The sequence below is a fragment of the Oratosquilla oratoria genome, chromosome 38 (assembly GCF_046742065.1).
Source record: "Oratosquilla oratoria isolate Oo_2021 chromosome 38, ASM4674206v1, whole genome shotgun sequence".
Lineage (NCBI taxonomy): Eukaryota > Metazoa > Arthropoda > Malacostraca > Stomatopoda > Squillidae > Oratosquilla > Oratosquilla oratoria.
In genome coordinates this window covers 39,109,741-39,124,740 of record NC_134814.1, presented here as the reverse complement: position 1 = coordinate 39,124,740, position 15,000 = coordinate 39,109,741, and the positions used below count along the sequence as shown (strand labels likewise).

General features: G+C 43.8%; 1 protein-coding gene across 10 annotated transcripts in view; it reads right to left on the bottom strand.

Annotated features, from left to right (window-relative positions):
- The window catches only part of sbm (L-type amino acid transporter sobremesa), a 277,773-nt gene that overhangs the window by 49,489 nt on the left and 213,284 nt on the right, over positions 1 to 15,000 (bottom strand). For all 10 annotated transcript variants that reach the window (XM_076176207.1, XM_076176208.1, XM_076176209.1 and 7 more), the window contains one exon: positions 1,405 to 1,662. In XM_076176207.1, coding sequence (XP_076032322.1) covers positions 1,405 to 1,662 — 258 coding nt within the window. The remainder of the gene's footprint in view (positions 1 to 1,404; positions 1,663 to 15,000) is intronic.

Below are 15,000 nucleotides of genomic sequence, written 5' to 3'. Positions count from 1 at the left end.
TCCTCCTCCTCGAGGAGGACTGATGACGTCATATTTTTCTGGTGCTGTTTGATCATCAAACATTTTGTTGTTTTATTATGATTTTTTGTTTTATTTGACCAAATGTCAAGACATCTTGTCATCGGAGTTTTGTAACTGGGTTAAGCTTGTTAGCTACCAGTTGAAGTGGGACAGAAAAACACTTCCTATTGACCTTTCGGCCTCTGGCTGCAGTGACCATCAGGTCAAATTGGCGAGCCTATATGGAGAGGGTCAACCCGTTTCTCGAGGCTCTTTTTTCCTTCTTCCTTCCCCGGAGAGGAAGCTGCCGCCTTCCGTAAGTTTAAGGTAAACCCCTTTGTTTTAAGTGTTGCTCTAGTTAACCTTTTTCTTGTACTACAGTGCTACACGTGGTGACCAGATTTTTAGCTTAAACTTAGGAGTTGTTTTAGCAATAAGTGTACACATACATAAATATGGTTGGGAGGACAGGCTTAGTAAACCGCTTCCTTAAAAATTGCCACTGTTCGAGAAACTCAGAACCAGCCTCGGAATTCCTTGACCGAGAGAACTGGAGGAGGCTGGTCGCCGACAGGCCTGACGGCCTACCAGGAGATGGGTGAGATGGTGAGATGAGATGGGTAGACTTGAATTGAAATGGGGCTCCATGACCACCGGACCCCTTGATTTATTGATCGATCCACGTAGAAACCTCTAATCCTCCACTAACAGCTCTCTCCCATATTCCTCCTCTTCGATCAAATAATATCATCTGCTTGTTTGCAATACAAAATCTATAGTATGTATGTATCTCCGGGTTGAGGATACCAATCTTGCACGTTGGATGCCAAGGCAGGTACAAACTGTATCTTGTACCTGTAGTTAAAACAAAGATCCTACTGTAGTCTATATGCCAAGATCGTTGCAAATGGGCAACAGCACTCCATAACTCTGTCCCATTCCATCTAACAAGTCATGGCACTGTGACTAAGAACTTTGCTGCGGCAAACAACAGACGATTAAATTTAACTGAGTGGGGATGTAGGAAGAGGATTTCGATTGATCAAAACCCTGGGTGGTTGTGGCCGTTAACGATCCCATCTCTTTCAGCAGCCGAACCATACCCTTCGTCGTTTGCCACCCACAGAAAACAAGAATTTACAGAGGGCGTTACCTTGACTAGTTCTTGAGGTTCAGCCTGCCTGTCGACACGACTCCCCTTCTTGAAGGAGCTGTGTGACGCCAGGCGCCTCATACTTAATCAAGGTTCAAACAAAGAAACAATAAAGGTAAGAGGGAGGAACCTCTTGAAGGAAGAAGAGAAGGAGGAGGAGGAGGAGGAGGAGGAGGAGGAGGAGGAGGAGGAGGAGGAGGAGGAGGAGGAGGAGGAGGAGGAGGAGGAGGAGGAGGAGGAGGACCACTTACCGATCATAGTGCCGACAATCAGAGCAACCCCACTGATGAGTCCCACCCTCCTCTGGAGGTTAATAGCGTCATCCGGAGCTGCCACGCCCCCCTCCAGGGTTGCTGCTGCAGCTGCTGGCGTCCTCCCGGACCCCCCGCCAGCTCCCGGGCCCTTAGTGGCGTTGGAGGAGGTGAGTCGTCCTTCAGTTTGGACCTCTGCCCCCTGGAGGCCCGGCCTTCCGCTCCCACTACCCTCCCGAACGCGCACGCCCTCATGTCCTGCAAGAGAAAGAAAAAGACAAAGATTAGTCGAAGTTCACCACAAACGCGCAAAGACAGGTGACGAGAACCTTGTAAAATGACGTCATTTGGATACGCTCAGTACAGTCACTCTTTACATACTTCATTCTGGCTAACGCTAGGTGATTTCATTCAGCAGGGGGGAAGTGTCAAGGGCAGACAATGGGAAAAGGTCATTTCAAACGATGAGAGGTCATCTGTGGGGGAAGACGTCGATTGCATTCTTGAAGACCTCATGGGCAAAGAATGACGTACGTCGGATATACGAAGGCAATAGTTTTCTTCAATACTTTTGTCACCCGTGCACAAGACTTTCTGCCAACAATGTTGGCAGTCATTGTTCGCGACGTTCGTAATAAAGAACGCCTCCAAGAATATTTGCTTTGTCGTGTCGTCTTACTCCCTATGGCGCCGGCATGCCGGATATGTTTCCCTAAAATGGGAATTCTTTATATCAAGAATGTTTGGTACATGAAGGGCCCAGCAAGCAATATATTGTAGAAGTAAGTTTGTATTTACGGCAAGAGGTAGTATGTTGTTGATAAAAAGGACTGAGGGACGTAGGTACGATGATGACAGTGGGCAAGAACGAATCGGCAGAAGTCTCTTCACTACTTGCCCACTTAAGGTCATTTCACACATCACGACTTTTCGCCGTGCGCCGTCCAACACACGACGTCGTACTCTAAATAACCGCGTCACAACCACGATCTGACGTGAAGGAGTCCATAGACACCCATGGTTGTTTGAAAGCGTGACGTCATGTCGTGGATGGCGCACGGCGAAAAGGTGATACGTGTGAAACGAGCCTTACACCTCCATCAATAACAACCTCTACATTAATTCCAGCCATAGGTAAAAATGAGTGTGTACGTATTCCAGCCAAACACTCGCTAAACGGCAACCTTTTGCTATCATCTGCTTACAGTAAGATGATGCGTCTTGGTCAAGGTTTCGGAATAACAGAAGTCATCATGGATGTTTGCAACCTCCGGGGAACAGGTATCAATTGCGACGCCATCTATGAGCAGCTTGTGACAACACAAGGTCGTCGGTCTACTAAATACGACCGTACTTCGTACGAGTGAGCAAGCACCTCCAATGGCACCACGGATCACGTCAACAAATACGAGCAAGTTTGTATTAGGCCTGAGTGGTTCTGTGTACTGGGTGACCCAGGGCAAGATAAGGCAAGGTTCTTTCTTTCTTTCATTCTTTTACATCTGCCTAACTGCTTATCTATCTGTGTTTGCCTGCCGGTCTATCTGTCTGTGTCTGTCTGTCTGTCCGTCTGTCTGTTTCTGCATATGACTGTCTGCCTGTCTACCTGTGCGTCTGCCTGTCTGTATGTGTTTGTTTGTCTGCCTGTCTGCCTGTGTTTGTTTGTCTGCCTGTCTGCATGTGTTTGTCTGCCTGTCTGCATGTGTTTGTTTGTCTGCCTGCCTGTCTGTCTTTCACTGCCTGCCTGTCTGTGTCTATCTGTCTGTTTGTTTAAGGGTTGAATGTTTCTGCTACTACACTTCTGGAGAGACCGACAAACAAACCTTAACGCAAATATTGACCCTTAACCACTTCTCAATCAGGCAAACAATTTAATGACTGTTCTGGATACACAAGAAGATTTGTTGTGTGCACTTCCTGAGGAATTTCTCAGGTGCTATGATATAAAGTGTGTGGAATCTAGTATACTTGTATTTCTAATTTCACACTGATTTCATTGTTTTTACCAGGATACAATATAATCTTCGAATATTGTCTAACATCTGAAACTAATACATTTAATCCCAAAGATGAAATACAAAAATTTCAAAACCATTTTGACAGTCTTGGATTTCTTTGCCAATTGAGACCATCCCTGGTTACTGGGTTACCTACCTACACACACGCATACACACACACACACACACACACACACACACACACACACACACACACACACACACACACACACACACACACACACACAAACACATACAAACACACACACACACAAAACACATACTAACACACGCACACACAAAACACATACTAACACACGCACACACACACACACACGACTCGATAGCGCAATTGGTATATTTCCCGGCCGCCAACACGGCGGTCCGGGTTTGAATCCCGCCCAAGGCTGAAATAATTCATATCGCTGCGCTGCAAGTCGTTACTCCGACTCTCGTGGGCAGGGAGTTGGGTGTATGTGTGCGTGTAAGGTCACAGCATTACCCGTAGATCGGTCATATATGAGCTCTGAGCTCTCTTTCGGGAAGGAAATAGCTGTCGATCACGAGTCCAACACGTGATCCAAGATCATGGTGAATCATGGTGAATCGCACACACACACACACGCACACGCACACACACACACACACAATCATATAGAACCTTCCTCACGCTTAGGCAGATGGTGCAAAAATCCAAGCCCAGCTGATACTGCGTGCTTCCACCACCTGTAAATTAATTGTCTTCATGGCAGCGTGACTTTCGCTTATACAGAAACACTACCGTCTTCCCATATCCGTTCGTTCAGCTGCAATAATAAAACTTCTGCACGGTCCAAAAAGTATCGTTTGGAGTGTACGAAACAATGTGGAACACTACATGAATACAGGAGTCTTGCATTACGGTCGTGGTCCCAAGTTCTCTGAGAGGATTTCCTCGTACAGCTGTTATCAATGAGATAATCTACCGTAGAAACAGAGATACCAACCCACCCTTCCTCACTTCACTCATGAACTCACTAATCACTCCAGATCATCTACTGTTATGCAAACCTGCAAACCTGACCTCAGTTACACGGAAAATAATTGAGACAACAAGAGATGTCAACGTATATCGTTTAGGCAAATTTACAAACTTAACATACGTACCAACGGCCTTTTCCCTATTACAAGAGGGATAGCCAAATCAAGAACCCACTCACCCACAACTCCCATCTCAAGACCTCTGGGATGAACCCCCTCCCCCTTTTTTGACCTCCCTCTACACCTTAGTGGTCCACTGCAAGACCCCGGGTCTATTCCCTTGAGGGTTGAAGTAACCTCTGCAGCTCACTATAGTGGCTTCAACCGGTTTGGTAAGGTTATTTGTTTGGTGAAATTGTAGTGTCGAACGTGCTGGCACGGTTGTGGTTGTAAATGGAAACTAAAACCTGTGTCAACACGCCACTACTGCAGTGTCCCCTTAACGCATATAGCATTTTTGTAAAATAAAATTACTAACCTTTGTCAAATCATTATGTGTCCATTTCAATAAAACTAAATATTGTAAATAATGTTGCCACATACTAGGATGACATTTGTAAGGTAAAAAGCATCTATATGTAACCGTACAAAGTAATAAAATATTGATTGTATATAATTTATGTCATAGCAGACGGAAAACTCAATAAGAAGTCCAAAGAGATTTGGAATTTAATTTAATCCTTCTCTCACTTTACCATGATGAGGTAATTAATCACATCAAACCAACGTAATCAGACAGATCGACTCAACTTTACAGAAAGTAACTAAGAAACAAAAATCAGCAAAGTTTCACACTTAACCAGACTTACAAAAACTACCTAACTCAAATACTACAATAGAATCATCTCAAACTACTTCAAAAGAAATATATAAATTTGATATATCTGGCAGTGTTCCACACGCGGGAAGCGATTTTAAGCACTGCTCGCATCACATGACAAAAGAGTTAACTTATTGATGTAGATTTGTGAATGCCTAACACACACACATGTGTGTATATATATATATATATATATATATATATATATATATATATATATATATATATATATATATATATATATATACATATATATTATCAACCTCAATTCACTTTAATTCTAAGCCATTAGCATCGAAAGACTCGAGGAGGCCAGCATGCAGAAATTGAAACGTGGTACAGCCAAAGACTCGAACCTGTGCTAGCACGTGACAAGTGGTAGTGACAACCGATTGTGCAGTCGGTTAAGTCACTATCACTTGTCACGTGCTAGCACAGGTTCGAGTCCTTGGCTGTATCATGTTTCAATTTCTGCATGCTGGCCTCCTCGAGTCTTTCGATGTTGATGGCTTAGAATTAAAGTGAATTGTGGTTGATAAAAATGTATATCTGTTCACTGGGGCCCATTCAGTGTTGTACATACATACACACACACATACACACACACACACACACACACACACACACACACACACACACACACACACACACACACACACACACACACACACACATATATATATATATATATATATATATATATATATATTAATGATACAGCGTACTCGGCATTAATGATCTTGTATGCCGAATATGCTGTATCGTTTAATAGGAAATGCATTAAAAAATACTCCCTAGATTTACTAATACATATGTGTGTGTGTATTTATTTGTATGTAATTATTCATGCATACACATACACTTTTATGCCATTAGATGGAGTTCAGTACAGAGGATTTACTCGTTTAGATATGTCGACTTAATAAGGGTTGAGTCCTCTGGCATCAGATCTGCTACACTCCACTACATTGCTTTGCGACGGTCCTGGTCGAGAGAAAATCTTCAAGGTGACTATGACGAGAAGAAAAATAGGGCCAGCTGAGCCGGAAACCTCCACCTCCTTCCCCAACTCCACTTATCTCGCTAGATCTATATATCTTTGTCTCTCATTTTATCATGTTCTTGACTCATTTTCTCGTAATTCCTTATCTCTGTATCTCCCTTATCTCGCTCTCTCCTCCCTCGCTCTCTCCCCTATCTCTCTCTTTCCACCCCCTCTCTCTCTCTCTCCTCTTTCTGTATTTATTCACCTCTCAACCTCTTTTAACCTTAAAACGACTCCATGACTGGTCCTGTACAGAGGCCGACTATGCGACTCCTAGTCCTCCTCCTCCTCCTTTTTCTCTTCCTCCCTCTTCTCCTCCTATTTCTCCTTCTGCTCCTCCCCTTCCTGCCATCCCTTCTTCTCCTCCTTCTTATCTTTCTCTTTCTCCTCCTTTTGTAGCTTTAGAAAACGAGAAATTGAGAGGGCGAGGAAGAAGAAAACGTCGTCTGGGGGCCCTCCACTATGCTTCCCAAGGACGATCTCGTCCAAATATATCTATTAATATATATCTATAAATATCAGCCGTCTAGCGTGATGACACACAGGTACACGTCAGTTTCACGCAAAAGAAAAAGAAAAAGAATAGAAGCTATTTGGAATGCAGTGACGTTAGCACGTACGTGAATCGGCCTCAAACTCTTGCAACGTTCCGTAGAACATGGAACATTCATCTGCCGTCAGAATATTTCATTTATATTTGCGGCTCTCCTCGGGAGGGTGAGGCCTGGATAAATGTATACTTTTTTCTTGGATGTATATGGAACTATGAGACTTCTGATAGGTTCCAATATCTATACAATATAGACGAATCTCAATATCCCGTCCACCAAGATTTTTTTTTAGTTCGTGATAAGAAAGACACTACATTTTTTAAAGACTACATCTACTAAAAGGACCAAAAACTTTTTTTCATGAGGATACAGTGCCTACCAAAAGTATTCTTCCAACATTTTTCTGCTATTCTTGTATTCTGATTTTCTGATTAAATTTCTCCTTCCCCACCTCCGTGAATTCATATCTTCGGCGACAGAAGATAGAAGCGCTGGACATTGCTGTAAGAAATGGTGGAAATGCAATGCTGACCAGTCGGTCCCTCTCAGCCTAACAAAATCGTCCAGCATTAGCCAGATAGTGCGTAATCCCAGTGATGAAACCAGACGAGAACACGCACAAACACACACACACACACTAGATTTGAAACTTGGCAGAACTAAGCGAAACATGTTGGTATGCGTGTACACGTACACACACACACACACACACACACACACACACACACACACACACACACACACACACACACACACACACACACACACAGTGTATGTATATATATATATATATATATATATATATATATATATATAGATATATATATATGAGTGGAAAGGTGGTAGAGAAACACGGGTTAGAGCGAGAACACTATTACTGACGTTTCGACTACAAGTCTTCTTCACTCTGAAGAAGACTTGTAGTCGAAACGTCAGTAATACAGTGTTCTCGCTATAACCCGTGTTTCTCTACCACCTTTCCACTCATCTGTCCAACCTTCATAACAACATATATATATATATTAAGGGTATATATGGGCAGGAGGTCTTCTCTCAAACATGTTTCATTAAAAGTGATAGCATGCTGAATTGTCTATCACTTTTAATGAAATATATATGTATATATATATATTATATATATATATATATATTAAGGATATACACGGGAAGAAGATTTTCTGAAAAGATATGTTATTGAACGTCATGTCTAGTTCTGCATTTTGTATTTGCTTCTAAGTTTTTTCTCCTCTCTTATAATAGTTCTATACAAGTTGAATTTACGAAGACTTTCTCGAAAGAATTCATCTGCACTGCCATGTTCTAAGTCTTAGTGGATCTTGTTCGAGCGAAATGTTATCGTCTCGGCAGGAGAGATGAATATGAGTGGCAGTATACGTAGCCAGTATTAAGTTGTTGCTTCGCCGTTTGTGCCGCTCGTTCTCATCGATTCTTGGCTAGTCCCGGTAGATGAAGTTCTCCTCATGCTCGGTAAAGTTTGTAAACCAGAAGATTGGATATTTAGGGTCGGTTTCATATATTCGATGTATAGGGTTTCCAGGATGGGGAGATTGCGTGCATTGGGGCTTATTGTGATGATAACTGTATTTTCCAGAGAGGTTTCTTTTGTTGGGACCGTCTCTGTGTTCCTGTCTTAAATAATTTTTTGGGGGTTCCTAACGTGAGATGCACTTAACACACAGCTGCGAACTGCGAATGTAGTTTAGTGCATCGATAGAATGTAAAATTATTTAATTAATTCAAGGGTTCGGTTGTGTTGGAGACTTCTCTTCATCCTTCATTTCCTCTTTCTCGTCCCATCATCACTATTACTCTTCCTCTTCGCCTCTTCCTCCTCTCACCACCATCACTACCTCCTCCTCCTCCTCCTCTTCCTACCTCCTCTTACGGAAGCTTGCAATTGGCAGTAGTCCAAAACTTCGATTAGATTCCCCACCATTCTTATCAACATTTGGCTTCCATGAGGAGTTGATGTAAACAAGAACTGCCTGTATTATAAACATTACTCGAAAAAGAAATGAAGCAACAAATGAATCCTGCAAGTCTACTTCGGTGTAACCTTCAGAAGCTTTGGACAGAAACTAATGCTGTGGTGGTGGTGGTGGTGGTGGTGAGTGTGCTGCTGCTGAAGTAGAGCAAGTGCACCCATTTTGTCACCCGTTTTTATATTTAACTCCACGCCATGGGCAGTGTGCCCATGCGGAGGCCAGGGTGGGGGGCTTGAGAGCCTTGGCTAATCCGACAAAAAGCTGTATCAGCTATCAGTAACTCCTCGATACGATGTCCGAGCCAAAGAATCGAACATGTCACTTGGTTCATTTTGGAGAGTTTTTAGTTCGTTCGACTTGCTCCTGTATAACATACTGGTTGTGTCTTTAGGAAGCAAATTTTTCATATTGCTATTCACAAACTGTATTCGATAATCTTAATTATGCATTGGACATGTCACATCGTCACCCCTCTTCCTTCCCATATTTTTTTCACTTCTTTCAGTCATTCCTTCCATCATTCCTCCATTAATTCATTCATTCATTCTCACCATCCTTTACATTCCTCCTCTTCCTTCCACACTTCCATCCTTCTTTCCTTTCCTTCATCGTCTTCCACCTTTCCTGCTTCCTTTTCTTCATCCTCTTTCACCTTTTTTTCGTTACTAGTTCCTTTCCTTTCCTTCTTTCCCTCATCACCTCCTCCCTCTCTTTCCTTCCATCCCTTTTTTCCTTCCTTCCCTCCCTCTTTTCAATCCTTCCTCCTTTGTCCCTTCGTAGTCCCTTTCTCCCTTCTTTCTTTCCAGTACTTTCTTACACACAAACACACACACACATAGAAAAGAAGCCGTCCTCTGCATGAGGGGACGGAGAGTGGGGGTCGCCGAATTTATGAAGCGGCCTTGCTGTGGATGTGCTGTGTCGTGCGACATTGCTTCTGACCCAGGGCAGTGGACAGGATGCAGGGATGACCCGTTATCTAGGAGGTGCCAAGTTAAGAGGGAGGGAGGAGGGTGGAGGGGAGTGGAATATATAGGAAATGGAATGGGTGGGAGTGGTTTCTATTCCCTTTTCTTTTTGGCTACCCCCCGTGTAAGGGGTAAAAAGCCTTTGGTATATGTATACATGTACTTTCTTAAATCATCCCAGTCTCCCTCTTTCTCTCCCTTCCTTCACTCTTCCCACCATTTGTCACCAGGAATGGTTCATGTACTTGTTTGTTTGTTTGCTCACACTCCCTTCCCACCATCGCCTCCCCAAATGCGAAGTAGACGGTGATGGCAACCATTCTTAACGACATATGCTGGGGAGAGGGAGGGAGGGGAGGGAGGGGAGGAAGAAAGGAAGGAAGAAAGGGAGTAAGGGAAAATGAGGTAAAGAAGGAAAGGAGACAAGAACAGGAGAAGAGAAGGTGAATGAAGAAAGGTGAACAAAGAAAAGGAGAAAGGAAGGAAGAAAGAAATGCAGGAAAACAGGAAGAAAGGAAGGGAGGAAGGAGGGAAGGGGGAGGAGAAATCTGACCTTCAGATCCACAAGGTTGGAAAAAAAATAGCATTCAGGGGGTCCGATCTTTTCCGTAAACATTCAGTCAACTCCTCATGTTTTACACAAGTATTTCACTGTTTTTCATACTGTGGTGTCACAATCTTTCACGCATCTTGTGCACCAATACTCTCTCTTGTGCACCTCAACAGCTCAGATTGATACGAACATACATCACTAAAATACTACTATAAATGGATTGTCTTAAGCCGTCCTCTGCGCAGTTTGTGTGTGTGTGTGTGTGTGTGTGTGTGTGTGTGTGTGTGTGTGTGTGTGTGTGTGTGTGTGTGTGTGTGTGTGTGTGTGTGTGTGTGTGTGTGTGTGGTGTGTGTTTGTGAGTGCGTGCGTGCTTGTGTGTGTGTGTGTGTGTGTGTGTGTGTGTGTGTGTGTGTGTGTGTGTGTGTGTGTGTGTGTGTATGTTTGCGTGTGCGTGTGTGTGTATTCACCTTGGTCTTTGGATCACGTGCTCAACTCGTGATCGACAGCTATTTCCCTCCCGGAAGAGAGCTCAGAGCTCGTATGACCGATATATGGGTAATGCTGTGACCTTACACGCACACACACCCCAACTCCTCGCCCACGAGAGCTGGAGTAACGACTCAAAGCGCAGCGATATTGAAATTATTTCACCCCTGGGCAGGATTCGTACCCGGACCGCCGTAGTGACAGTCGGGGACCCTACTAACCGGGCCACCGAGTTGTGTGTGCGTGTGTGCGTGTGCGTGTGCGTGTGTGTGTGTGTGTGTGTGTGTGTGTGTGTGTGTGTGTGTGTGTGTGTGTGTGTGTGTGTGTGTGTGTGTGTGTGTGTGTGTGTGTGTGTGTGTGTGTGTGTCCTATTCAAGTTGATGTCGCTCAGCTGAGATGGCTACCGATATGCCATGGGAGAGCGGGTCAACATGATGTACATATACACACATACATACACAAATACAAATACATTAATTCCTTGCAACGGGACCTTGAGATGTACACTGTACCTTATAACGTACCTAAGATATTTTAGTCAGGTTAATTCTAGACTGTTTTATCAAGCAGGTGAATATACTGCAGCTGCTGTCGCCTCCTCCTCCTCCTCCTCCTCCTCCTCCTCCTCCTCCTCCTCCATGTATTGTCCTCATTTGACCTGTGACGTCCGCGGCGCCAATGAAAAGCCTCTACACACAGCAGCCAACTTTCCACCGCCCAAGCTCCTCCTCCTCCTCCTCCATCACCTCCTCCTCCTCCTCCTCCACCTCCTCTTCCTCCTCCTCCTCCTCCTCCACCACCTCCTCCTCCTCTAATACCTCCTCCTCCTCTACTACCTCCTCCTCCTCCTCTTCCACCACCTTTTCCTCCTCCTCCTCCTCCTCCACCACATCCTCCTCCTCCTCCTTCACCACCTCCTCCTTCTCCTCCTCCTCTTCCTCCTCCTCCTTCACCACCTCCTCCTCCTCCTCCTCCTCCACCACCTCCTCCTCCTCCACCACATCCTCCTCCTCCTCCACCACCTTTTCCTCCCCTCTCCTCCTCCTAGCCCTCTCCCTTCTCTATTTCCTCCTCCTCACCTTCTGCTACTCTTCTTTCTCCTCCTCCTCCTCTACTTCCTCTCACCTCCTCGTGCTCCTCTTGCTCTTTTTACTCCTCCTCCTCCTCCTCCTCCTCTTCCTCCGTCTCCTTTCTTCGTACTCCTCCCTCTCCCTTCTTCCTCCCTCTCTAACCTCTCACTCTCTACTCCATCTCTCTTTCCATTCCAACCAGAGATATGCAGAAGTATACATCAGAATGAGATATTTAAACCAACATTCTCTTATTTTTACTAATTTCCTTTACAACTAAGGGCAGATTATGATTTGACTAACTCCATAACATAGTGACAAAACAACAGAAATGTATATAAATACAGATAAAAAATATAAATAGATAAATCAACAGATAAGAATATTAATAAATAAAATAAAATAAAATAAAATAAAATAAAACAAAATAGATGAATGAAATTGAGGTTACGATCGCGAGTCTGCTACCTTCTCCCTAAGGCGAATAAAATCGTCTGCTCGTTAACCAGAATTAAATATATAAAAGGTTCCACCAAGCGTCAGAAGCCAAAATAGATCTGCAATTTCCGGTTGGGGGGAGAGGGCGGAGGTGTCTAGTCCCACCACCATTCACCCCCTTCCTCCTCCTCCTCCTCCTCCTCCTCTTATACTTCCTCCTCCTCTTCATCTCCTTCCCCTTCTCCACTTCCTCTCACTCCCCTTCCCCTTAGCCTTCTTCCTCCTCTCTTCCTTCTCCCCTCCCCCACATCCTCCTCCTCCTCCTCCTCCTCCTCCTCTCATACTTCCTCCTCCTCTTCGCTTCCTCCCCCTCTCTCTCCCTTCTCCTCCACTTCCTCTCACTCCTTCTTCCTCCTCTCTTCCTTCTCCCCTCCCCCACATCCTCCTCCTCCTCCTCTCATACTTCCTCCTCCTCTTCACCTCCTCCCCTTCTCCTCCACTTCCTCTCACTCCCCTTCCCCTAAGCCTTCTTTCTTCTCTCTTCCTTTTCCCCTCCCCCACATCCTCCTCCTCCTCCCCCTTAATGAAAAACCTCATGACGCACTCTTTATCACTAAAAGAGGTCTGATAAGCGTCATGTGCTATAATGTGACCCTCTGTCCAATACGCCTCTTAGAATCGCAACTTGGTGTCTGCTCGCTAGTAGGCACTCCTCAGAGACCTCTCAGGGACTCCCACAAAACACAGGCACTCCTTAGGCACCTCTCAGGTACTCCCACAAGCCACAGACACTCCCAACTCCATTGTACTCCTTCGATAAGGTGACAATCTGTACATATTCGACTCTGGTTAACGCGTTTCATTGATTGTATTCAGTTGAGGATTTTATATCCTTCCGATGTTGTTGAAACTATCGTAGTCGTTTTCGTTACGATGTCGTTGAAACTATCGTAGTCTTTTCGTTACGATGTCGTTGTTGAAACTATCGTAGTTTTTTCGTTACGATGTCGTTGTTGAAACTATCGTAGTCATTTTCGCTACGATGTCGTTGTTGAAACTATCGTAGTCTTTTCGTTACGATGTCGTATTTGAACGAGTCTCGTAATCTGAGAGAAAACAAGATCTCTTAAGGCAGTGTTTCCCAACCTGAGGTGCTAGCACCTCCTGGGGGTGCTGATTGATTGATTGATTGATTAAAGGTTATCTGGCGTCGTAACTGCAGAGGTCATAGACGCCGAATTGTTAAATTCTAAGATTCAATTTTGGGTATAGATAATAATAATAGTGATTTACTATGTATAGATGAAGGTAAATATTAATAAATCTAAATTCAGTATCAGGTATTAGTTATCAAATAGTGTAATGGTTATATATATATGGTGTTAAATTGTGTTAAGATCTGAATAGAGTTAAAAGCTATTTGGTTTTAATTACTGGGGGTGCTGCAATCAATTACAGGGGGTGCTGGGAAATGATGCACGCAAAAAATCACATATGTATCATCGATTACCTAGTTGTGCATATTTGACTTTTTCCATGCAATCTTATTTTTCTAGGGTGTTCTTATTTCTTCTACAAACAATATTGTCAATTTGTTTCAGTTCTAAGGAATCAAGAAAATATATCATCAAGCAGTACACTTCACTTTCTTTTATCCTTCTAATAACAAGATAGGGGTGCTGGACTGCTTAGACATGACAACAAGGGGTGCTACTGTATGGTCGGAAAAGGTTGGGAAACGCTGTCTTAAGGTCTTGCAATGGCTCACACGCACTTTATTAATTTCGGAACGAAATTATCTCGACTTGTTTAATTAATATAAAAACTTGTCCATACCAGAAGACACCAGCACCCTGTATTACTCGAATTTTAAGAAAAAAGTTATCATTGTTTAATAATTTATAGATATATCGGTCAATGAAAACATTTATAGTCATGAATAAATGACCGTTGGCTGTGTGTTTGAGAGACCACTCCGATACCACTAGACTACGCTGTCTCGGAATCGAATCCGGCAGGATCGGTCAATAATAATGATAAATAAATAGATAGATATATAGATGAATAAATATATAAAATAATAAATAAATAAACAAATAAATAAAAATAAACAGATGCAATGCACTGCACGGCATTGCAAGGTACGGCAAGGCACATCACGACATTGCAAGGCACTGCACGGCATTGCAAGGTACTGCAAGGCACTGCACGGCATTGCAAGATACTGCACGGCACTGTAAGGCACTGCACGGCACTGCAAGGTATTGCAAGGTACTGCAAGGCACTGCGCGGCATTGAAAGGTAATGCACGGCACTGCAAGGCACTGCACGGCATTGCAAGATACTGCAAGGCACTGCACGGCATTGCAAGGTACTGCACGGCACTGCACAGCATTGCAAGGTACTGTAAGGCACTGCACGGCATTGCAAGGTACTGCACGGCACTGCAAGGCATTCCAAGGTACCGCAAGGAAATGTCTACTAATTCTTGAGGTCGAGTCAGTGCATTCCTCTAACTGAATGATAAGGACTAGGGGAACCGGCGAGAAATGCAGCGGAAATAGCATTTTCTAAAAAAAAAATGAAGAGAAATGAAGAGAAATAAATTTTAATTAGGATAAAATAAGAAAATAATATGAAAT